Source organism: Hemiscyllium ocellatum, chromosome 29 (assembly GCF_020745735.1).
Source record: "Hemiscyllium ocellatum isolate sHemOce1 chromosome 29, sHemOce1.pat.X.cur, whole genome shotgun sequence".
Taxonomy (NCBI): Eukaryota; Metazoa; Chordata; class Chondrichthyes; order Orectolobiformes; family Hemiscylliidae; genus Hemiscyllium; species Hemiscyllium ocellatum.
The window spans coordinates 33,311,183-33,337,653 of record NC_083429.1 but is presented as its reverse complement, the minus strand read 5'-3'; the positions used below and the strand labels follow the sequence as shown (position 1 = coordinate 33,337,653).

At 36.7% G+C, this 26,471-nt stretch overlaps 1 protein-coding gene across 6 annotated transcripts in view; it reads left to right on the top strand.

Annotated features, from left to right (window-relative positions):
• Positions 1-26,471, top strand: part of LOC132829473 (protein Aster-B-like) — a 599,261-nt gene that overhangs the window by 533,920 nt on the left and 38,870 nt on the right. For all 6 annotated transcript variants that reach the window (XM_060846670.1, XM_060846671.1, XM_060846666.1 and 3 more), the window contains 2 exons: positions 21,925-22,009; positions 23,466-23,569. In XM_060846670.1, coding sequence (XP_060702653.1) covers positions 21,925-22,009; positions 23,466-23,569 — 189 coding nt within the window. The remainder of the gene's footprint in view (positions 1-21,924; positions 22,010-23,465; positions 23,570-26,471) is intronic.

The window sequence follows — 26,471 nt, the reverse complement described above, 5'->3', positions numbered from 1 at the left end:
ACATTGTTGATTTGGTCTGTAAAATAAAGTGTTTGATATAGTGCCACAGAACAGACTTGAGGAAAGTTATAGCACATGGTATAAAAGGAACAGTAGATACAAAATTGACTGAGTGATAGGAAACTGGGTACTGATTAAAGGATATTTTGTGGACTGGAGCAATGTTTGTACTTGGGTTCCTCAGGGGTCAGTGTTAAGATCCTTGGTTTTCCTGACATACACTTGATCTGGTTTGGTATGCAGGGGACAGTTTGCAAGTAACTTGAAATTTGGAAAAATTGTAAACTATGAGGAGAACAGTGTGGAATTTTAGACATTGACAAGTTGGTGGATTGGCCAGAGGTTCAAAGTGGAGAAGTGTGAGGTGTTGCATGTTGGAAGAAGAACAATGACAGGCAACATAAAACAGGAGTTTGATTCTAAAGTTGGTGCTGGAGCAGAGAGACCTCAGTATTTATGTGCATAGATCATTAATGTGGCAGGTGTTGAGAGCGATTAATAAAGCATACAAAATCCTAGGCTTTACTGATAGGGGTATGTAATATAACAGCAAGGAAGTGATGTTTAACTTGTATAAGTCATTTGTTAGGCCTCAGCTAGAGCAGTATATAAAATTATGGGCACCACATTATAGGAAAGATGTGAATGCATTGGAGAGACTGCAGAAGTGACTTACAAGAATAATTCCAGGACTAGAGAAACATAAGTTGTGAGGTCAAATTGAAGAAATTGTGACTGTTCACCCTGGAAGGAAGATGGATAGAAAGAGATCTGATAGAGGTGTTCAAAATCATTAGCAGGCTGGTTAGATAGAGAGAAACTGTTCCCACTCATAAAAGATACAAAGACAAGAGAGTATAGACTGAAAGTGATGTGCAAAAGAAGCAAGTGTGATGAGCAAAAAACTGTTCCATACAGCGAGTTGTTAAGGTGTGGAATGCACTGCATGAAAATGTGGTGCACGCAGATTCAACTGAGGCATTCAAGATGGCATTGGAGGATTATTTGGACAGAAATAGTGTGCGAGGATATGGGACAGATGCAAGAGATTGGCACTAAGTAGTGTTACTTGTTTGAATAGCCAGTGTGCAGGCGCAGTTAGCTGAATTGCTGCTTCTTGTGCCATACAAGTTCTGAGATTCTGTGAAGCCTGTTACTTTTTGAGTAGTCATAAGTTATCATCTACCATGGAACCTATCAGACTAGAGGGGAAATAAATCATTCTTGACCCTGAAGGACTACCAAAGAGAGTGTCAAAAATTTAAAAACATGAATGAGTCAAGTTTTTTTTCTCAATTTGAAAGAAAGAGCTGTTGGGCTTGATTTTAGCTGGATAATAGCTATTTAGAGATATATTAGGTGATGTATGCTTGCATCACATATTTGTGATCAGATAAATCAGCAGAGTATTAATAGTATTTTAAACTGGGAATTAATTTACCCCATCTGTAAATTGTTTTTATTTATTTTAAAATGATTACTCACAGAGGGGACTTGTACCTGATTCAAGAAGACCCAGGCTATTGGTGTCGTAATTAGGAATTCTTCTCTATTTATTTAAAATTACATCTGCCATTGGTACCAGAAAGTTGATTCTGGAGGAAATGTAAGAGAGTGTTTACACCAGTAATTAGAAGCCATCTGTCTAACTGAAGATCTAGTTTGTAGATAAGTGTATTGGCTTGAGTTTTCTGGAATTGCATGTTTCTTGTTATGGCCACAAAACAGCCAAGCACGCAAAACAATAAATAAATTTTGAATACATACTACACCTGTTGGATTTCTATGCATATCGTTTGGAAAAGAGCTCTGTCCACAAATCTGGCTACGCTTCCACTGAAGGTGCCACTCTGCAGACAATCAAGGATTCTCTAAAAGCTCTTTATTGGGTGGGAAGTACTTGAACAGACATCACTAAGTTTCTGTGTATGGACAAATATTTTATGTAGGAACTGACTAAAATATACCAATGTAATTAGTAATTTATTGTGTGTAGTTTTTCAAGCTTAAGAGTATTGAATTTGAGATGATGTTTCCCCTCCTGGGGAAATCTAGAACCACAGGGAGCAGTTTCAAAGTAAAGTATCTCCTATTTTAAGGCGGAGATGAGGAGGACTTTCTTTTCTCAGAAGATTGTTAGTTTTAGGAAATGTCTTCCCTTGTGAGCAGTGGAGGCTGGCTCATATATATTCAAGACCAAATTTTTGAATAACGGAATGTTGGAGAGTTTTGGAGGATGGGTAGGAAAGTAAAGTTACAATCCGATCAGTCCCAATCATATTGTGGATCAGGCTTCAGGGGCTGATTAGTCTACCCTTGTTCCTGTTTCCCATGTTTATGACATTTTTCAGTGATTTAACATTAGCTTACTCATAGAGGAAAGAATAAACATTCTGGTTAAAAATGCTTTTTTTATAATACTCACCCCCAGCTGAATTAATAAAACCCTCCTTGATCTCAAATGCCTCTTGCAAACAATGTGGTAGCATGGGAGTCCATTGCTTTCTCTATGGCAACTACTTCCCTATAGCAACTACCCATCTTCTATTGTACAAATTGTTGTAATTGTTTGAAATTTGACACTCCAGCATCAAGATCCAATCACATTGATTCATGGATATGTTCAGCACTATTACTCACAGGTCAGAGGTTAGGAATCCTGCAGCAAGCAGCTCACGAACTCTCCAGTGTCTGTCTCCCATCTACAAGAAACAAATCAGGAGTGTGATGGACAACTCCCCTTTTGCCTGAATGAGTGTACTAATACCCAATAACACTCTTCATGTTAGTAGTGAAATATATTACAAATGATTTTTGATGATCCACACAAAATTGGATCATATTAAATGTGACATGACACAAGTAATGTACAAGAATGTCTTGTGGTTGTTACATTTTTGCTTGAAAGAGTGCTCATATTTCTGTCGGTTGAAGGTGTGGAATGTCAGCTATGCAGTGCCAGTTTGAGGCTTTCCTACAAGCATTGCAGGTTTTTAGTTGTTGATTGTGAAGAAACTCTGTGATGTTTTAGCAAGCTCATATCAAGTAACTTACCAATTTTTTTAATATCAATATATTTGTAGAACTTCAAACATTTTATGATTTTTACCACATTACATGATACATGTTTTTGTACAATAGATATTTTTGTTGAAGGCTTTTCACAAAACTAATATTTACAGGATCTTATAATTTTCATTTTCCAGTGTAATTGGCTAGCTTTCTAATTACATCTTTTGGAAGAAAGACCTGCTGTTTGCATGTTAAATCCTTCATGAATCCATATAATACTTAATGTACACCTTTCCGTTGACTGTGAATCAAATCTTCACCTTAAAGTAGGAAAGAAAATGTGTATTTCCTGGTGCAAAAATTCATACTACCCATGTGCAGTTAACAAGGCTAACCATTTGCAAACATTGTCTGAATATGATGTTCTTCAGGAGCACAGTTCCCATGAATGCCGTTGACTTTAATTAAAGACTTTTGAAGATGTATTATTCTTTGAGAGTCATTTACATCAAAGTTTCAACAGTGATGAACAAATTCGTAATGTTTTGTGTTTCTTGGTCTTTTGTAAACATTTTTAAACACAATTCTGTTCAATAACTAGAAGCATGTTTTCAGGTTTGAATTTCTAAGACTGGGCAGCGGTGTCCTCTGGTTAGGCATACACTAATACTTTCTACATATCAGCAGTTTTAACTGCCCAATTCGTCCTTTCCTATTTCTCTGTTAGGATCCCCACTACTGTCTGTCATCTGAAAGACTAAGGAGACCTAATAAGGTGGCGTGAAATCTGCAACATATCTCTTGCAATCTCAGTCTGGAGTTACAAGAGACTTCTCATTGTTGGCTAGAATGAAGATCCATAGAGAGCAACAAAGAGAGATCTAGTGACTTGTGAATTATGAAAGTTGAAGTAATGAATGAATTCATTTGACATCATTGGTACGAATCAATATTGTCCTCTTCCGGTCTCAGTCATGTTGTCAATTTGGCAAGTTTCAGAAAAAAGGCTCTTACTTTGGGATAGATGATTCAGAGTGTTACCACATCACATTTTTGTGCATTTTCTGGTATCCAGATGTACTTTACAAACTTAGAAGCAGGTCACCTACCCTGTTTTTCCCAAGAGATGTAATATTATGGAAGAGAAATCATTGAAGGGGAAGCTGTGAATCATTACTCACAGTAAAAGTAGAAAAATCATTCTGAATAGTGACACTTAGTGATGCATCTGCACAAAGTAACCTCACTGTCTCTTCCTGCTATCCAACACGAGCCTCCTGAGTGCTAAAAATGGAGCGTCTGAAAAACAGCTAAAAAATCAGAAGACAGCCGATATAAACCCACTTCAACCATAGCAACTATTTAGCATAATCCAGGTGACCACAAAATTCCAAGTTTATCCCCATATGAGGCCATGGAGGGGTCAATATGAAGAATATTTCAATTTTCCTTCAAAATGTCATGGAGAGGCCATATAAATGAAGATCATTTGGGATTGCAGCTTGTGAAATGAACATTGAAAGTAGAGAGTCTTTAAACTCCTTGTGATATGTTGTAGTTCTTGTTATTTTCTCCAATTGAATAATAAATTGCTGTTTGATTGTCTGAACTCCGAGATTGGTTCAAAATTTCCGTTGTAGTAGTAATGAGTTTGAACTTTGTTTAAATTTTATAGACTTTTTTGACTTTGATCCTGTCTTACTTGCCATATCAGTAATAGTGATAGATCTTATAAGCTGTGCTTTCATGTGATAGCACTTTTTCATTGAGGTTATATGCAGTTAACTTGGAAGTCAGCTGGACTGTACAGTACAAAAAGGGTGGTGCAATCAGTGCAGAACTATTAAACTTGTTTGTAGTTTGTTAAAGGGGTACTGTGCCCCACTATGAATTTAAAAATCAGAAACCTATTGGGGATGTATCTGAAGGGGTTAAAATAATATTATGTGAAAAACCTTTTCATCTCTGTATTCTGCTTGTTATCTGGAGTGCAGATGAACAGAACCTGAAGTTCATTCACCCTGTGAACTTGGTGCCTTTCCTCCCTTGCAATGAATATCACATCTGGTTTCAATATCATCTGGCCTCACTCTGACTCATTGTGCAGTGTTTATGAGGGTGTGCACCCGATAACACATGCATGTATGCTGGGTTAACTGCTGGAGAACAAAGTTTTGTCATTTGTGAAGTTAAAATTATCTGACTCACTCCAGGATAAACCATGCTAGGGAGGAGGAGAGAGTCTATTTACGTACCAACAGGTCCCAGAGTATATTGTTTGCCAATAGGTTAATAGTTAATACTGCCATCACTTCCTTGGCACATCTGCACAGCCAGTGTTTGCTCAGGTTGTGAAACCACACCAAACTCCTCCCACGAGAGGTCAGAACTGCTTATATATTTGAAAACACTGAAGATGTTCTGATGCTTAGTTAACAGTACAGAGGGAAACACTTAACAGTGTATAATTGCGGAGTTACATTAAGTTAATTCTTGGAACAGAATCTTCCTTCATTCTTGTTGACAGGAAACATCTGTAGTTGGCAATGTGTGTGAGCTGAGGTTACTATAGGACAGTGGAAACGCATAGTATCAAGGCAGTCAGATACCTAATTTGTTGCATGTGGGAGTCAGGCTAATTCCATCTTCAAGTGTTACTGGTAAATTGCAAAATAATTAAATTGAGAATAAATTAGACATCCAAGCATGGTTCCTCAGGAGTAACTGCAAAACATCATCAGGCAGGGGAAATTTAAGAAAAGGTTTAGAAGTCTTTGGAAGCTTAATTCGTTGTAAATTATGAATATTGGAAGTGAGGTATATCCTGGCTGGGACTTCTCATGTCAGAGTAATGAAATGACCACGGCTTGCTATTTGCCAGACGATGCTTCTATCTGGATTGACCCAGATATGGATGATGAAGAAATTCCAGCAGTGAGTGAAGTACTTACTTGATCTTTGTATAACTGTTGCTGCATTACATGTATCTTTTCAAAATACCTCTCAATAGATTAGGAACTTTTATATTTGATGAAAGCAGTGTCAGATACAGGTTATAAAAATTAATTTAACTTTTATTTGGAGATGATGTGTTAACTTTGTCAAAAGGAATAAGTTTTTATCTGTCTTAATAAGCGCTGTAATTTTAAAATTACTTCATGTATATCACCCATTTGTATGCACATTTAGTGGGAACCATGTGTTTATTATTGAGGGCAGTCATTCTCATAAGTGCAGCTTGTTCCTTCTCGTAAGCAGAAGGCACATTCTCAAACTGAGAACCAGATTATATTGTGAAACTGCCCAAGAGTTTCAGGGTATAATTACTTGAGGCTGCCCAGTCACAAACTGCACTTAATAGTCAATGGTTAATTCACATGCACCCTTATACTTGAAATTTTCTGAAATGTATTTTGAGTTTTATTTGTTTGAAACATGTATATTTCCTATGTGGGAAAAATACAGCTTTCTTTAACTGAACACCATGATTCTGCACTTCAGAGATATCTGTTGTAATCTAAGCAGTAATAGCTTGTCATGTAAGTGCCCTAAGAGCTTGAATTTCCACAAGGATTTCCTCAATCTTCTGCAGCAACACCTGTACAATCTTTAGAGGAACCTTGGAGATATTGTGATTCTGTAATTTCTGCAAGGTTTCTGCAGAACTTCCACTGAAGCTACAGGAGGGAAAAAAATCTTGCATTAATTTAGTGTTTTCCATGATCACCACACATCTGGACATTTTACAGCTTGACAAAGTACTAATTGAAGTTTTGTAATGTAGGAAGTGTAGCAATCAGTTTGTGAACACCAACAAATAATAATATGATTATGACCAAATAATCTGTTTTTGTAATGTTTATTGATGGACAAACAATGTCCAGACCACTGGAGGTAACTTGCCTGTTCTTTGTCAAAATGTTTACATGTGATATTCCATGTCCATCTATGGCAAATGGTTAGAAGAATACTATGTAAATTAAAACGCTGTGCTATATGTCATGTTTTATTTAACCTTTAAATTGAGTTCTTTTCTGTCTTTTTTCAATTCCTTAATGCTATTTCTTTCTTGCTTTTTATTGCGCTTCCTTTACTGATTTGGCTCTAATTCAACTGAGCTAATTCACTTTCCTGTCTCATTATTTTTCTATTTATAATTTTGCATCTCATAAACGCCCAGATCCCTTATGTCATAAGCTCACATTACCAGCAAAATGATGTAGTGCAAGAAAGTGTCTAATGCATTGCGATGCCCTGCTCGTCAAATATCCAAGACAGTAATTTTAATGTAGGATGGCAGAATTGCTTCACAGTGTTTGAAAAGATGAGACATTGAGTTTTGAGTTTATCGACTGTATGGACTTTTAACCAAATAAGTATTTCTTAAGAAGACCTTTAAAGATAGAGAGGAAAGTTGAAATGTGGTGAAATTTAGAAAGGCAGTTCCAGAGAGGAGGGTCGTGAAGGCTGAAGACTTCATCAGCAGTGGTAGACAATAAGAGGTTGGGAACAGAAGGCAATGGTGCAGAAGGTTAGACTCCATAGCTCAAAGGGAATCGGAGAAGTCTTTACGCTCCATAGGTATTGTCTGAAGCCACTCAAATTAATATTGATTTGTAAGCCACAATTAATAAAACATTTTCCAACTTCTTGCAATTGTTGAACCAGTGATATTTGGTGTTTTCAGATCTGTATTACTGTTAAAACTCATGATTTGGAAATGCCGGTGTTGGACTGAGGTGTACAAAGTTAAAAAATCACACAACATCAGGTTTCAGTCCAACAGGTTTATTTGGAAGCACTAGCTTTCAGAGCGCTGCATCTTTATCAAGGAGCAGTGCTCTGAAAGCTAGTGTGCTTCCAAATAAACCTATTGGACTATAACCTGGTGTTGTGTGATTTTTAACTTTGTTAAAGCTCATTGTGTCTTGGCGCTTTGAGAATTGCTGTAATGAAGGAATAAGCATCCAGTTTAAAAATGTTTAAATTGCCATGTTTTCTTAAAAGTTGAACCTTTTACAGATTTTCTTTGAATGATTCACATTGTTCAGAATCAGAAGTCAAATGTATTGATCAGCCAGAGCTTGTTGCAAGTTTAGGAAGCACAACATTCATTCCACTCATTAGGGATTTATCTATTTTAAGATTTGACATCCTGTTGTGAGTTGGAGGTCACATTTGTTAACAGTAATTAAAATCATGACTATATTTAAGATTAAGGGCATGGAATGCGCTCCCTATGGGAGTGGCAGAATCAGAATCATTGGTGACCTTTAAGCGGCAATTGGATAGGTACATGGATATGTGCTTAAGCTAGGAGAAATGTTCGGCACAACATCGTGGGCCGAAGGGCCTGTTCTGTTCTGTGCTGTATTGTTCTATGTTCTATTAGAGTTGATCAGATATGTTATATTGAGTTTTGTACAATGATTGTATTGTATTTTCTCAAAAGGAGAGTTATATTATTTGTGATCCTCATGTAAGTAACTGTTTTCAATGTGAAACTTACAAATTGCTGGTGATACTGTTCTATATCACAATGAATTCCTCCAAAATTACAGTGTGTGATTAGGCCCATAACATAGAATTAGGCTATTTGGCCCATTGATGCGGCTCTGTCATTTGATCATGGCTGATATGTTTCTCAACCCCTTTCTCCTGGTAACCCTTGATCCCTTTACCAAAGAAGAACCTGTCTATCTCTGTCTTCAACACACTCAATGACTTGGCCTCCACAGCTCTCTGTAGCAATGAGTTCCACAGATCAACTACCCCTGGCTGAAGAAGTTCCTCCTCATCTCAGTTCTAAAGGGTCATCCCTTCGTTCTTAAAACAGAAAATGTGCTTAGTTTTTGGCAATTTTAGAATGCTAGATTAGTTGAAGATAATTTGTTTATTTTAATTTTACTGTTAATGATAACATTAACCAAATTATATAACACAGTTCTAGGTTGACGATATAAAACTGATAATATCCATTGAAAAGAAATGTTTACATACCTAATATGTACTTAGTTGAATAACAGTAATTCCACTTACATATCGTATCCACTGAGACTGTTAGAATATTTGATTACCTAAAAGTGACCAGTTTCACTTTTTCTCCCGTCATTGTTTGGACATACTGCATAACATTATAATTGGCTTTGTCTGACGAGATCAGACATTGGCCTTTGAAAGCAACTTTATTGATAAATTTTACTGCTAAATGTTTACCTGTTTTTCATCTCAGCTCACCCATTATCCTTGTATGCTCTTTGAGTTAGACAGCAAGCACTGATTTTTGGATTCGGTATCAAGTTCAATAATTTTAGGGCCTGAGCATCTCCTCCCATCTCCTTATCCCAACCCCTATACACCAAGCCTTGTCATCACAAGGGCTGCTACCACAACAAACCCATTGTCAGCTACTAATGGTCATCATTAACAGCTTTTGATTCCCCCAGGCTGACCTTTTAACATCCCTTTCTCTGTTCAATTCCTGTTCTGTCCTGCATTCCATCTCCACCTATCCTCGCCCCTCCTCTAATCCATTTTAAACTTATATACCAATCTTTCTATCTGCAGTCAGTTCTGAAAATGGGTCACTGGACCTGGAATGTTGATTGTGCTTTCTCTCCACAGACGCTGAGTTTTTGGAGTAATTTCATGTTTTTGTTCCTGATTTTTACTTCCTGGCCAGGTACACAGCGGCAGGGTAATCCTATTACCTCAATTTTTAAAAGTGTTGGCAGTGTACTTTCAAAGTATTGTATCTTCAGTCAAAATCAGCTCATTTCATTACATGTGCTATGTTTGCACTTTCAACATGGATCAACTCATTTTGTTCAAGAAAATATTCATTTTGAACTAGGAAAGAGGAATGTTTCTTCTATGTAGCACCTTTCAAGCCATTAAATCATTCCAGTACTGTTTACAACTAGCAGAATATTTTGAAAATAAGAACATAAGACATAGGAGTGGAAGTAAGGCCATTTGGCCCATCGAGTCCACTCCGCCATTCAATCATGGCTGATGGGCATTTCAACTCCACTTACCCACATTCTCCCTGTAGCCCTTAATTCCTCGAGACATCAAGAATCTATCAATCTCTGCCTTGAAGACATTGATAAATGTGATAAATGTAAGGTTAAGAAACCTAGTATTGGATTTGTGCACAGTAAGGCTCCACAAACAACAATGAGCTAAATGACCAGAGAATCTGCTTTTCGTGGTATTGGTTGAGAGTTAAGTGTTAGCTAAAAAGCCAGGAGAGTCCATGCATTTCTTCAGGTAGTGAACTGGAATTGTGTATATCCACCTGAGAAGGGAGCCAAGATCCAGTTTAATGCTTTCTCCAAGCAATGACATCTCCAACTGTGCAAAGTTCTCTCAATGTTTCAGTCATGGTAATGAGCAAACATATTTAGCACATTCAAGTCTACTTCTGGATATGATGTGAGAAGTGGTTCAGCCTGCAAGCAAAGTTAACTTTACAATGCACATGCTCAATATGAAGCATCTACTGCCAAGCTCAATGACAAGAGGGTGTCCTTTTACTGTGCTTGCCATTTATCTTGCTGCCTTAATTTGCTTGTGACCTTAGGCGAGTTTTGGCAACGTGTATAATGTCTTCTATATGTGTCGAGTCTCAAATGATGGAAATGAATTTATGGTGCAACTAAAGTATTTGTACAAAATTCAAAGTGCAGTTTCTGGTTTTAATGTAAGGAAAAAGGTTGTATTAAAAGCTATGAAGTTGTGCATGTGTGTGGAAGCAAGCAATTACATTCATTGCTATTTTCCATGCAATTCATGTACTACCTTGGACCATCTTTAGTGAGTGTCTTCATTATGTGTGAATGAAGAGATTCTAAAAGTAACACTGCTTAAATTTTATGGAGCATTGTGCACTGATAATTGAAAACAAACTTACAGACTGTGAACAGCAATGGGCAATGATACTTCAGAACAATATTCTAATTTCCTATCATCAAAAAAAATTACTTCTAAAAAGTCAACAATGATTTTTAAAAAAAGCAATTTTTGTGATCATGACTCATGTAGGCTGCTCAAACAGCAGTTGCAATAGTTCACTGGTTTCTGGAACAGAAACAGAAACAGATGAAAATTTGTATTACAAAGATATGAAGGAAGAGATTAAGCTTTCACTAACGTTTAAAGTTACGTTTTGTGTTTTCTCTTTGTTTCTTCTAAGTGGCTGATTACTTATGAACTTTCTGTGTATATGTTTGACATTTACCTCGAAGTTTTGTGACTTGGAATGAAGATTCAAGTTGATACAGATTAATGTTTCAAAACTGGCTTCAGCACTATCACCATACCTAGTTATATCTTAGCAGTAACTTTCAATGCTTCTTCAACTAAATCCATAAACAGGTTTGTTTTTATCCATCTCTTTGTCTTATATTCTTTTTTTGAAAATTCATTTCATTTCACTTTACATCTCGATGATATTGTGAGGACTTCTATACTTCGAGGAAGTTTATTTGGTCCGGCTCAATTCTTCACAGCTGGGTCTATCTTCATTCGACAGTTCATTTGAATAGGAAATTTAGGAATGTAATTGACTGTCATTGTGAAACATTTAATAGAATTCCATGTAGGATGCCATTTCTTCAACCTGATTTGGCTATTGGACAGGTGACTAGATGTAAGCTGACTATAAGGAATTCAGTTTTTTTGTTGTACTTATCATGTTTAATTTATGAATTGCAGTTTGGAAAATTGAGGATTATCTTTAACTGCATTATTCAACTGGCTAGAAACCACATTCCTGGATTTGTTTACTCAAGTAAGGAGAGGCTGACAAAATAGTAAGTACCAGGTACCAGCCTCCACTAAGTCATGTGAGGTGAAATATTAACAAGCAATATGCACTGTAATATATGGGAGGTTAATCTATCTATTTGGTATGCATGAAAATATGAGGAAACTATATCAGATATTTCACAAGCAGCACAGAGTGTTTCTGATACCACAATATGGGTCATTTGTTGCTGCCAAGTATGAAGGCAGTTTCACAAAGTGTTGTTGGTCATCCCCCCAGACCCCTATACAACCACGGTTGCTCTGAAATGTTTGTTTTTGGATAGTAAGCCACCCTAGTATTTCTCTGTAGACCGCACATTTGTCACCTTAAGTGCCCGCTTTTCCAAGATGTCAAAATACCCAAAAGTAGCTTTCTGATCCATGAGCCTCATACTTAGTATTTCTGCATTTCACCAACTTTCTGTCTTTAAATAGATTATTTTGAAATTTGTCTTCCACGTAAGCTTTAGAATGCTACTAAACACATAATGTAACGGACAATGACGTGATCAACAAATGATGAATTGTCATCATAAATGGTGTTTTAATGTCATGCAGTTACCAAGACTGATGTCAGATAAGGAGATATAGTCTGGGGTGCATTTTTATTTTGAAACACTCCTTTGTATGCATTTAAAGAAATGAACCCATGCGAATGTTTGTGCTTTTGCAGTGTTCTGACTCTAGACCAGCTCTCCATGATTGGAGTTGTTTATAGTGTATCTTTCTATTGTTGATGCTTTGGAGTGGCCTAGTAGTGAGGAGTTGAGAAACTAGGTATTTATATTTTTGTATATAAAATGGTTAAGCATTGAAGTATGGAGTACTCTTTAAAATATCGACTCCTTTTTCTTCCGTGCTATGTTCTTTGAGCTTTTTTTTTGTCAATTTTCTTTGTATTTTTTTGGAATAGTTGGTACTAATGATCTAATTGGCATAATTCATTGGGAGAAATTCCAGGTTCCACATGTGTAAAGAGGCTGAATTACTTCAAATGAAAAGATAGTTATAGCAACTCTGTTAGTTTGGCTAGTGTTAACCCATCCTCAGCATCTTTCTGCTCTTGTCTGGAGAAACAAGATTTTTATTTGAAACTGGCTTTGGCAGTAAACTTCCCTGTTTAAATTAGTCTTCAACATTTTATCTTCTGCAGTTTTGTTGTCTATATCAAAGTCATTTGTAATAATTCAATTCAAATGTATTTTTTGCCCTCCATTTTTCTTCCCTTCCCTTCCCTCCCCTCCCCTACACCAAGGCCACTCACCCCAAAGCATCCTCCATAATCCTGGAGGGCGAGGCGGACGGGAACACAGGCTTCTCTTTGACGACTTCTGATGATGCTCCATGTTCAGTTGATAGGAGTTGCGCTTGCTGCGGGGTGAGTTGGACGATGTTTTTCCACCGTCCCACCTGATGGCCCTGTTGAGAACTGACAATCATTGCACATGAGGCTGGTGGATTGGACTAGCAGTAGGCACTGGGACTTCAGTCCATAACCACAAGCTTGCAATGCAAGTGACCTATTAGCTATTCGACTGGACTATTCATTAAATCCATGCCTCGATCCTAACTGCAGTCAATTTTGTTTAAGCTCAAGTAGAATTTTAGAGAATAGAGAGTATTGTTCTTAATTGAATTGACTCCTGATTAGAATTTCTCATCTTGCGTTTAAGAAAAAGGGAAAATATTTCAGCTAAAGCTTGTTAAAGTCTGATGAATTGTCTGGTGTTTAACTTGTACACTTTTTTAAAAATTAAATTGCTTGCCTGTCATTGGAGCATCAAGGAATATTCCTGACAGTACGACATATGCACTAGTGTTTACAGTATTTCATTTTATATTCATTTAACCTGCTAAGATAATGTAAACAGGGATAGTTTAAATTAGATGGTGGATGTGGACCTCCAGGAGCTGCAGAAATAAATAATAAATTTAACTTAAGCAATTCAAACTAAATAATGGAGTGGAGGACCTTCTATATCTTGCACTGAAGTGACATGCTTCAACCCCAGATTTATTAAAGCACGTGCCACTTCATCTGACATTTCTATTCCAATACTGACCATTCAACCATCCTCATTGATTTTTGATTTTATATTAAATTTAATGTGATTTGTATTGTGGGCTTGCAAATAGGTCCCTCACAGCCAGCAGGCTGGGTTAGGCTGAGGTTTAATTGAGAACTAGAGATGAAAGACCATAATTGAACTCTGTCCACCACACTGTCTGCTTGTGGTAATGATGTGAATGTCTGTTTTCAGATAACAAGTTCCCATAGTTTGTAACAGTCTGAAATAACAGAATCATCATCTTATAAACTACAGGGGGATAGTTTAAATTTTAAGCTAATAGATAAAGGGTCTGAATGCATTTTACATTTTTCAAAATAGTGTCAAAATGAATTGCATATAAATTCTTAAGTTTTATACCAGGTTAGTGTAATGCAACTATTTAAAAAAAAACGAATGACAAATATGTCCATGCAATATAAAAGTTATAAATTCAGGGGAAAGCATCCATAGGTGTAATTACCAGTTTTGATGATATTCAAAAGGCATATTTCAGCTATTTTATTATTTTGGCTCTTTACACACCCTATAATTAAGGAGGATAATACTGGAACAGAATTAACTAATAAAATGGGCTATGTTTTCTAATGAACTGTGATCTTCATGTCAATTAATATTGTCAGCAGATCGGCATTTATGAACAAGGGAACTGATTAGCGGCATATAGGGTCTGCTTTTACATATAACCCAGAGCAATAAATGCAAGTTGTTTGTTTGCAAGACTTCTGTTGGTTAGCAGTAGTTGGCACGGTCTCACAGCCAGGAACCTGGGTCTAATTCCAGCCTTGGGTGACTGTGGAGTTTGCACGTTCTCACCGTGTCTGCTTGGGTTTCCTCCCGCAGTCCAAAGGTGTGCAGGTTATGTGAATTTGCCATGCTCAATTGCCCTGTGTGTCCAGGGATGTGCAGATTTAGATTCGTTAGCTATTGTAAATGTGGGGTTACGGGGATAAGGTGGGAGACCAGTCTGGGTGGAATGCTCTTCAGAGTGTCACTGTAAACTCAATAGGCTGAATGGCCTCTATCTGCACAGCAGGAACTCTCTGACTGCAAAACAAATTTGGAGAGTTTCAATCCCATTACCTACACAAACTGGATATCAAAAAATATCAAACTTGACATTAATTGATGTTACTTTACAAAGGCTGCAAGTACAGGGCAATTTCTAAAATGCGACACTTTACTGTGTAGAGTATGTACAGAGGGATTTTTACTCTGCGTGTAATTTGAGTTTGATACTATCAGCTGATGCTGAAATTGGTATTCATTACCCAAAACCAAAATCTCTTGCCTTGATGAGCACGAAGTAAACTTCTTCCTTTTACATGTCATGTAGCTACGAGGTGAATTCTGGTTGTATATCTCTTTTGGAGAGTCAACATGACGGACCTAACCATGAATTCCTGTGCTGTAAAATTCATTGTTAAGGATTTACAATAGTGAGAGGAAAACGAAAAATATTGCATAACACATTTCACAAATAGACATAGAAGATACACACTGGCGAAAAAATGTCTGAGAGTGCGTCAGATGTCTTGCATATTTTCTGGGTCCAAGTAATCAGAAACCAACCAAGCTTTTGCTGTTGAAGTATGTAAGATTATCAGAAGCAAGTGTTCTTAGCTTCTGCTCTAAAAATGTTTCCAACAGATATTAAATTAGTATATACTTTATAGTATGGGTGATCTGCCTGAAGGTGGGTTCTTGATTCATTGGTTGCAGATGCTTCTTCCTGAGCTACTTTCTTGGTCATTTTTTGACTATAGTGGTTTGTCATTGCCTTCCACTCGCCAGAAGGCCATGGAGGCAGCTCCCAAGTCTACATCAACTGGAACAGGTAGCAAACTTATGCTGTTGGTGTTATTCTGTACTGCATGCTAATCATCCAGCCAACAGCTAAGTAGTTTTCATTAGTTATTTAGATTTTAGGCTTTGTTGGATTATTGATTCAGTCTGAATAATCACTCCTCCTTAACAGGAAAAGTAATTAGTAAAAGGAGTTTGTTCTTTTTGGACTTGTTTTCAATCTGAATATGTTGTTCTGATTGCAATATGATTAAATGCGAAGGAGAGCTAATCTTCTAAAGTGTATGAGATACCTATACCAAAATCTGTACATTGGTTCTATAAACACAAAAGCTAGTAATTTGAGTTAAGGCATTTTTCTGGAGTTTTCCTAGCATCATGAGTGGTGCTGCTTGTATTTATTTATTACAGGATTGCAAGTCAAGAGTAGACATTATTCCTGAAAAAGAAAACTAAACAACAGCTGAAAAATAATGATGCATTAGAATCTTGTCTCACCTTATTTATTCTAGAGATAGTATTTTGGTATTCCTTTATAAGTATACTTTTTACACATCACAATTATTGAACTAACTGTCTGTTGATACCAATGTGAATGTTATCGAAATGTTTGATCAGAAAGGTGATGGTGTTTCAGGTTTGCACTTCGGCAGTGTTATGTTCACTGCTTCAGGTGGGTGAGTAACAAAGGTGCCTTGACCACAACATATCTCTGTTGAGGAAATAAATGAAGCAGTCTCCTGTTGCTATCCTGATGAAGGGCTTTTGCCCGAAACGTCGATTTCACTGCTCCTTGGATGCTGCCTGAATTGCTGTACTCTTCCAGCACCACTAATCCAGAATCTGGATTCCAGCATCTGCAGTCATTGTTTTTATCCTGTTGCTCATCACCAACCAGTGATTTATCTGGAAACTGTATGTTTGTGGTTGGCAGTATGGATAAGATTGAATTTGCTATGATATTATCAATGGTCAGTCTTTTGTCATTACCAATCAAGATAAGTGTGTGGAATGACCATGCACACAACACATCGGAAGGTCTGATTATTATTGTGTTAAGCTCCAACATTAATCAGCACCTTTATGTTTTTGATACTTTAGCTGGCACATCAACTTAATGCCATAAGTGGTTCATCATTTCATTATACCTAAAATTTATCTGTCTGTGGCCTTTCAAGTACATTGTATTTTTTAATATTTCAACTTAAGGCAATTCTTGGAGTCTGACAGAGTAATGGTGCTTCAAACAGGAACTGTTTTAAGTAAAAAAGCCCTAATTATTGTTTGTCTGTATTGGTCAGGACAAGAAGTAGGGGAACAAGCTTTGATTGATGTATGTCACTTCCTTGAAGTGTAGAATTTCTTCGGGAGAGAGGAGAAGAACCAAAGGTGTTTCCGTTATCACCCTTAGCTGCCACTCCAAGTGTCACAGGTTAAAATGAAATTAGCAGAGTTATCTTATATTTTCATTACCTATACTGAAATAGGTATGAACTAGATGGAAGATTTAAATTTTGCTTGTGTTGCCCAGAAATGAATTGTAGGCAGTGCCATTGTCTATGGCAATGCTGTTTAATGTGTGTTTACATTGTTTGTTTATTTTGCAGTTTAGAATTTCATGGTACATCACAAATTCATGTCTTAACCAACTAAAAATTATCGACTCACATGTCAATTGACGGACAAATGGCTTAGCATGTAACTTATTAACATATAAAATTGAATAACTGCCCTCTTCTGTACTTATTGTGCATACTGAAATCTAAATATGTGCCCTAGATGGATTTTTTTTTTACCTCAAACGCTGATATTTTTCATTTTAGAATTTTTTATACCATTCATGACGTGGGCATCATTGCCTCTCCATCAATGCCCTTTGCAAATTGTGGTGAGCCACCATCTTGATTTACTGCAGTCCATGGTGATAGTACACCCAAAATATTGTTAGGGTAGTGCCCCAATGACTCTAAAGGAATGCATGCATTTTTCCAAATCAGGATGGTGTGTGACTTCAAAGGAAGCTTGGAGGTGGTAGAATTCCTGTACCCTAGCTACCCTTAACTTTCTAGTTGGCAAAGAAACTTTGGCAAATTGCAAAGATATGCAGCTCAAATGTGCCTTTATTGCAGGAAGTGCATGTCTAAAATGGTGGCTGGAATACCATTCAACTGGCTGCTTTGTCCTTGATGATTCTGTATTTTCTTCTGTGACTTGAGTTTTTATTGATTTTTCTGTTGGTAAATATGATACCAGACCATAAGAAGTAGAAAAAAATAAGACCATTCAGCTCAGCTGAAACTGCTCCAGCATTGAATGAGATAGATCATAGCTGAAGGGATAATCCTCAATTCTATGCTAGTGCCCTTTTCCCATAACTCTTAAACCCTTACTGATTAAAAATCTGTCTACCTTAGCCTTGAATACACCTAATACTAGATGCTGGCAGGTGGGACTTGATTGGGTTGGGATATCTGGTCGGCATGGACAAGTTGGACCAAAGGGTCTGTTTTTGTCCTGTACATCTCAATGACTCTAATGATCCAGCCTCAACAGCACTCTATGATAAAGAATTCCACAGATTGACCACCTTCTGAAAGAAGAAATTCATCCTCATTTCTGTCTTAACAAGGTGATCCCTTATTCTGAGATTATGCTTCTGGTCCAGACTCTCCCACAAGAGGAAACTATCTGTCTGCATCTACTCTGTTAAATCCCCTATCTTTAAATTAGGTTATCTCTCATTTTCCTATATTCCAACAAGTAAAAGATCAATTTACTCAATGTCTCCATACCTTATAACGGGTTAGTGAAACTTTCCTGGATTGGCTCCAGTGCTATGAACATCTTTCCTTAGAGAAGGTGACCAAGACTTTCAGCTGTAGCTTGACTAGTGCCTTATAGTTTTAGCAAACCCTCCTTATTTTATAGTCCATTCCCTTTGAAATAAAAGTCAATATTCCATTTGTCTTCCCTATTACCCATTGAAGTCAGGTGCTAACTTTCTGCAATTCATGGATAAAATTCCCAAATTGTTATGTTTTATATCTTACTGCAGTCATTCTCAGAGTCAGAATTGTTTTATAAAAGACAAATCATGTTTGACTAATGTGCTAGGGTTCTTCAAAGTTGTAACAAGCAGGGTAGATAATGGGGATGCTATAGATATAATTTATCTGAACTTCTGGAAGGCATTTGAGAAGGTGCTGCACGAAAGGTTAATTCACATGGTCGGATCATATGGGATTAGGGGTAAGTTATTAGCCTGGATCGATGACTGGCTAATGGACAGAAGACAGAGAGTTGGGACAAATGGTGTTTTTCCTGAATGGCAAAATGTCACTAGTGGGGTGCCGCAGAGTTCGATCCTTGGATTCCAGCTATTTACAATCTACGTTAAAGATTTGGATACAGGGATTGAAGGCTGTATGGCCAAATTTGAGGATGGCACAAAAATAGGCAGGACTGTAAATTGCAATGAGGAAATAAGAACCTTACAAATGGATACAGATAGGTTAGGAGAGTGGGCCAAAATATGACAGATGGAGTTTAACATGGATACATTATATAATAGGTTTCTCATAACATGCACTTGGGTCGGCAACCTATTATCTTAATGGGGAGAGATTTTGGGGTGCTCCAGTGCAGAGGTTGAAGCTGTTCTAATTCATAAGTCACCAAATACTAGCATTCAGGTACTGCAGATAATAAAGAAAATGAATGGAATGTTGACTTTTATAACCAAAGGAATAGAATATAAAGATAAAGAAGTATTGTTGTAATTATATAAGGTATTGGTGAGACCACACCTGGAGTATTGTGCACAGTTTTGGTCCCCTTATTTGAGGAAAGATGTAGGTGGCATTGGCAGCAGGTCAGAGAAGGTTTACCAGAGATGAGGGTTTGACATTTGAAGAGAGATTGAACAGTTTAGGCCTTAACTATGTGGAATTTAGAAGAATGAGGTGAGATCAAATTGAGGTATTCAAGTTGATAAAACTTGTAGATAAAATTGACGTGGAGCAGATGCTTCCTCTTGTGGGGCATTCTAGGATGAGAGGTCATAATCTTAGGATTGGCAGTAGCAGATTTAAAACAAAGTTGAGGAGAAGCTACTTCTTCCAAAGATTTGTGATTCTGTGGATTTCGATTCTCCAAAGTAGGATGCCTGCTGGGACAGTGAGTAAATTTAAGGAAGAGTTAGACAGATTTGTAATTGGCAATGGATAGAAGGAATATGGAGAGAAGGCAGGAAAGTGGGGATGAGGAGCATATCAGCCATGATCGAATGGCGGAGCAGACTCAATGGGCGGAATGGCCTAATTCTGCTCTTTTATCTTATGAACTTCTCCACATAAATAATATTCAGTGCCAGTTTTCTTCCTGCAATACGTTGTGTGATGTAAGGTATGTGATTTATGTACATGTTAATATTAGTTATGTTAGAGGTTAGATTTTGAGCTAGTGACAGGTGATTTTTTTTAAAACTCTGTCCATGAGGAGTTTAACAATTAACGTGTCAGTGCTTTTGGAGCCATTTTTTTAAAAATCAGAGAGATTTGGAGTCTGTATGGTGGGTGTTGGATATTTGTTTGTATTGAGAGTTTTACAAATGAACAAAGTAAACATTGTAAATTATTAGCTTGTTCTCTGTTTAGAAGGTTCAGGAACTTTGCTTTTGCTGAGGTAAAAAGGCAATGCTTGGGAAGCTTCTGTTCTTCAGTTGCCAGAGTTTCTAATGAAAGTTAGATGTCTAATACTGTTTCTCTTGAAGAAAGGAGATAGATCAGAAAGATTTCCGTAGAATCCTGAGGATGTTATTTGACATTGACAAAGTCTAAGCTCAATTGTGTGCCTAATCAAGGAAGAGACTACTAAACTCTGAAGACCAGAAATTGAAAGAAACAGTTAAGCTCAAGCTATAGATGTGACAAAGACGCTAACTCTCGAATAAGTGAGTAGTATAAAGAGATGGTGTCGGGATAGGTGGGATTGTATTTATGCTGTGCTTCAAAATTTTACCTATTATTTGTAAATAAAATTTGTAGGATTATATACTTCTGTTTTAATGTTAACACCACCAAGTTTAACAAAAAAAATCCATCAAGGCAGATTTCAATCTGGGATCTGACATGTTCAGTACTAACATTAATTGGGGTCATAACATTTGGATGTTTCATTTCATTGAGCATACAATATAAATGTAGGTTGTTATTCTTGATAGTGTTACCCATCTTGGTTGCATTCATCCTTTTGTTATTCTGGACAGTATTCAATGATATTTAATGGACATGGTTTCTCATAACATGTTGTAAGCTAAATTTCACTGTCCATGTGTATTAATAATGCAAGTTGACATTTGGAACATCTAAATATTTGTTGCTTTTTAGTCATCATATTCCCATTACCCCTAGCTAACATGTTTGCCATGATTATAGGTAATTAACATTGGTATTGCATTCTCATTAACCAAGAACCCATGAAAAGTATTGAACACTGCCCCGTGGGCTAACTTTGAGAATAGGGGAAAATTGATATGGGCCAAATACCATCTCAGGCCCAGTAACTCTGTCCTATTGTATCCATGACCATGAGACAGTGACTGTCTCCAAGAGAGAATCTAACCCCAAAGGTTGCAGCAGTTCAAGAAGATAATGTATCCACCACCTTCTCTCGGGCAGTTAGGGTTGGGTAGTAAATATCAAATGTTTCTTCCTTTGCAAAGACAAAATCAGGAATGCAATTGAGATTGTTCAACCAACTGGATGAGTGCAGCTCGAAAAACACTCAATCCCAAAAATATTCAGGTCAAAATAGCTAATTTATTTGATACCATTGCATCTAAGTTTCCCTCTAAGTCACACACATCTCTACCTGGTAAAAATCATGGTACTCCCTGACAGCACTGTCAGGGCCTTCACTACATAAGCTATAGTGGTGCAAGAAAGCATCTCACTGCACCGTTAGAGATTGGAAATAAATGGACATTTATTGCCTATGATGCCCACATCCCTTAATAAATAACATAAAGTATGGTTGTTCCAATCCTATGGATTTTCTGATTGGCAAACTGTACTAAATTGATATTTCATATTGTATTTCTAGATGCAGATGAATTCCATTCCTATTTCAGATAAAGAAAACCTTGTTAAATGTTCTGAAAAGGCTTCTTTTCGATAATTTAGAAAATAGTTGTTTTAGGTTGTAATAACTTGCTTTTATATTTTAGGTTTTGAGTCCAACATACAAACAACGGAATGAGGATTTCAGAAAACTCTTTAAGCAGCTGCCAGACACAGAACGCCTCATTGTTGGTAATGAACAAGCATCTGCTAAAATGTCGATAAGCATGTTTCAATTAAGACCAGTTACATGAAAAGACCAAGTATTTATCACTAGATAAACATTTCCATACTAAATAAGGTAAATTTGGATGACAAGAAAGGAATGAATCACTGATAAACTGGTCTTCCTGAGATGAAAGAAAAACACTTAGTTCCAATGATTTTTACAGTAGTACTTAACGTCTCGATTTTGGCTTATATATTTGTGGCAATTCACAAGAAACATTGAAAATGACTTTGTTGCAATTGTTGCATGCTCTAAGATTCAATTGAAATCATTTTATGAGGAGTTTAGAATGAAATCCACTGGATAATTAGAGCACAGTGATGTTCTCCTACTCCAACATTGCATTGTCATGTAAAAATGGCCTGAAACCAGAATCGGAACCTAAACTAGCATGAGAGTGAAGTGGACTGGAATTACTGGAAGCAGGAGTTACACCTTTTATTTCAGAGTCAGTTTGAATGATCATATCTGATGTTTCCTTGTCATTATTCCTGTTGGGATGAAGCCAGAATTGTCAACGGCTGAATGTTAGTAAAAGCCATTTGCTGCTTATCACCAGTTTCTGTAACTTTTTTTATGTCAAATGGTTTTAGTTCCAAAACAAATTCTATGTCTATTTCACTTAATTTAAAGCTGCTGTGCATTTATTTATTTGAAAGTTACATTTATTTTTCAAAATCAGTTTGGCTTATCACAGGTGTAATATGATATAGACATATAATAGCAAAATGGGGACTCATATATTGTTTATGCAGATGAAAACAGACTATGTTGTTTAATTCTGTCTTCCAGCTATTGCTTAATAGCCCTGTACATTATGACATCACGTATAAATAACCCAGGTTTATTTTAGTGTAGTGAGGCTTTACCACACCACTTCTTTCATGTAGTGTGTTCCAGATTCTCAACACCTTCAGAGTGGAAAAATGCTCTCCTCTAAACCTTCCACCAATTACATTAAATTGACAAACCCCTGGAATTTATGGAGCGCTCTGCTAAGACAAATAGATTCTTCCTATTAGAGCCTTTCTGTACCAATGACTGCAATTAACTCATTCATTGGTACAGAAACAGCCTCAATCATGGACTAAAATAGGTGCTGGCTAAAAACTATTTCAATTCTAAAACACAAACTCTTTCTGGAAACTTGATATTTGACTGTTGCGGATGGCTGAAACCATTTTCATGGTAAGTTGTTTCACCTCAATTTGATGATAGTTTTGCTTGTTCCAGTCACTCAATACCTTTGGTTTACTATTTCAATTCAGTGCCAGCATTAACAAACATAAGCACTTAAAGAGTGATCTAAAGAGTGCATGTTCCTTTAGATTTTCAGGAGTTTCTATTGGATTCCTGGTTCTAGTGGGCAGTTTTATGCCTACACATAATATTAATGGTGTTTTTGTTGTGACCTTGCAGATTACTCATGTGCCCTTCAAAGGGACATCCTCCTGCAGGGGCGTCTCTACCTCTCAGAAAATTGGATCTGTTTCTATAGCAACATATTCAGATGGGAAACACTGGTATGGAATTCTGAACTAATACAAATATTATTTTATTATGGTTTTAAGAAGTAAATATGCACCACAGCTGAGCCAAAATATTGTACTTCATATTTGTATTTATTGACAAATTAAGCATTCTTACAGGTAAGTTTATAAATGTAATTTAAAAAGTCAGGTAGACAGTATTGTCACCTAATAAAATCATGTTATAAAATTATTTGTACAATAATTTTCCCAAACAAAATTTATTTCATTAAGCAAGTAACTAATAGTGTAGTGCTTGGTTTGTGAGACACTGAGTAAACTCGTAAAGTAGAATTATCCACTTTAGCCAATGAGAAGTTTAATTGATTGGTCTGTAAGCTACAGGATAAACTGTAACAGATCAGATGGATTGTTTTGAAGTAAAAGTGATCATTTATATATGCTTTAATGGGATCACATTACTACTTCAGGGAATATCATATACACTAATTTCCTAATTGAATTTTGCTCAGCTTAAGTAAAGGTGATGAAAGTTTGCATTATTTAATATATTTGATTAATCATGTAAATTTATTGGAATAGATTATGTTTAGCCAAATGGAAATTTAACTTCATCAGTAAGAGATTTATCATTGAATTCGAATAAGGTACGGAACTAAACAAACTGCGTTTCTGTTTTGGAACACCAAATGTATAGGTTACCATCATAGTCAGCAAAGCTAATTGTATAGTTCACCATTTTAGAGTGTGGATGCTAAGTAAATTGTCAGAAAGTTTGAGGAGCTACAGCAGAGAGGACATGTAAGATAAAACTAAGATTTTTTTTAAAAAGTTATAAGTAACTGGTTACTGAGGCAAAATAAAAATTTCGGTCTGTTAATCAGAAATTCAAATTGTTCTCTATTGAAATTTCAGCACTGCTATTAAAACATAAGAGATCTTCTAAATAAAAGGTGTTTGTGGGTGGACATTGAAGAAACCCAACAATTTAAATAAATAGTAATCTCTTTGAATTTTATCATTATTACTTCACTGTAATTGTAAATTTTTAAAAGAATGAGATAATTATTATTTATAACTTACTTCAAAAAGGTCCTAATGCACTAATCTTTAGCATTTCATTGATGTCTGCATATAATTTTAAATAAAATAATTTTCTCATAAAATGCAGTCATGAACCTTTTTAACGAAGCAAGGTTTAGAATGATTGAAATGAATGCAGAATGGTGGGGGATAGTCAACAAATTGATTTTACGGAATCTGTTCTGTGTAGGGATCTTGTCAATCTACCAAAAGAAGCATTTAAAACATTATATTGTTAGCAAAATAGAATCTCTTCCAAAGGTAATATTCCTTCAAGGCTTAGGTAGTGATGCATTCAACAGCTCACTGAAATTATTTGGCAGCAGTCTTGGATGAACCACAAGGTAGAGCTTCAGCTTTGATCTGCTTTCTGCCAATGTTGACGTAACTAAATGCAAAGATGAAAGCTTTTATGTCTGTTGTGGAACAAAATATTGAAATTTTCCTTCTCCTGTATGCCTAATTTTATGTAAGATCTCAGAGCAGGAGTAGGCTATGTGGCCTTTCGAGCATCTCTGCCACTCAGTAAGATCATGATTGATCTTTTCATGGCCACAGCTACACTTACTACCCTTTCACCATAGCCCTTAATTCTTTCATTGTTGAAAAAAAATCTATTCAAGCTTTAAAAACCTTTACTAAAGTAGTGTCAACTACTTCACTGGGCAAGGAATTCCATAGATTTACAACCCTCTGGGTGAAGAAGTTCCTTCTCAATTCAGCCCTAAATCTGCTCCCACTAATTTTGAGGCTATGCCCTCTTGTGCTAGTTTCACCTGCCAGTGGAAACATCCTCTCTATGTCTATCTTATCCATTCCCTTAATAATTTTATACATTTCTATAAGACTCCCCCTCAATTCTAAATTCCAATGAATATAATTGCAGTCTACTCAGTCTCTCCTCATAAGCCAACCCCCACAACTTCAGAATCAATCTAGTGAATCTCCTGTGCATCCCCCTTTAGTGCCAGTACATCTTTTCTCACATAAGCAGACCAAAATTGCATGCAGTACTCCAGGTGTGGCCTCACCAACACCCTATACATCTGCAACATTACCTCTCTGCTTTTAAACTCAATCCCTTTAGCAATGAAGGACAACATTCCATTTTGCCTTCCTAATTGCCTGTTGTATCTGCAGACTAATCTTCTGTGATTCATGCACAAGGACACCCAGGTCCCTCTACAGAGCAGCATGCTACAACTTTTTACCATTCACGTAGTAGTCCTTTTTACTGTTACTCCGACCAAAATGGAGAACGTCATATTTACTAACATTGTATTCCATCTGCCAGACCTTTGCCCACTCACTTAAAGTATCAGTGCTCCTCTGCAAAGTTTTGAAGTCCACTGCACACTTTGCTCTGCTACTCTTCTTAGTGTCATTTCAAACTTTGACACACTAAACGTGGTCCCTAATGCCAAATCATCTATATAAATTGTGAATAATTGCAGTCTCAACACTGATCCCTGAGGCATGCCACTAGTTGCTGATTACCAACCAGAATAGCACTCATTTATCCCTGCTCTTTGTTTCCTGTTAGTCAGCCAATCCTCTCTCCATGCTACTACTTTACCCATAACACCATTCATCTTTATCATATGCAGCAGCCTTTTGTGCAGCACCTTGTTGAAGGCCTTTTGGTACACCACATCTACTGTGTCCCTGTTGTCCACCATGCTCATAATGTCTTCATAGAATTCCAAAAGATTAGTTAAGCCATGACTTGCCCTTCATGAACCCATGTTGTATCTGCCCAATGAGACCATTTTTATCTAGATGCCTTGCTATTTCTTCCTTGATAATAGACTCAAGCATCTTCCCCACGACAAAAGTTAACTTAACCAGTCTA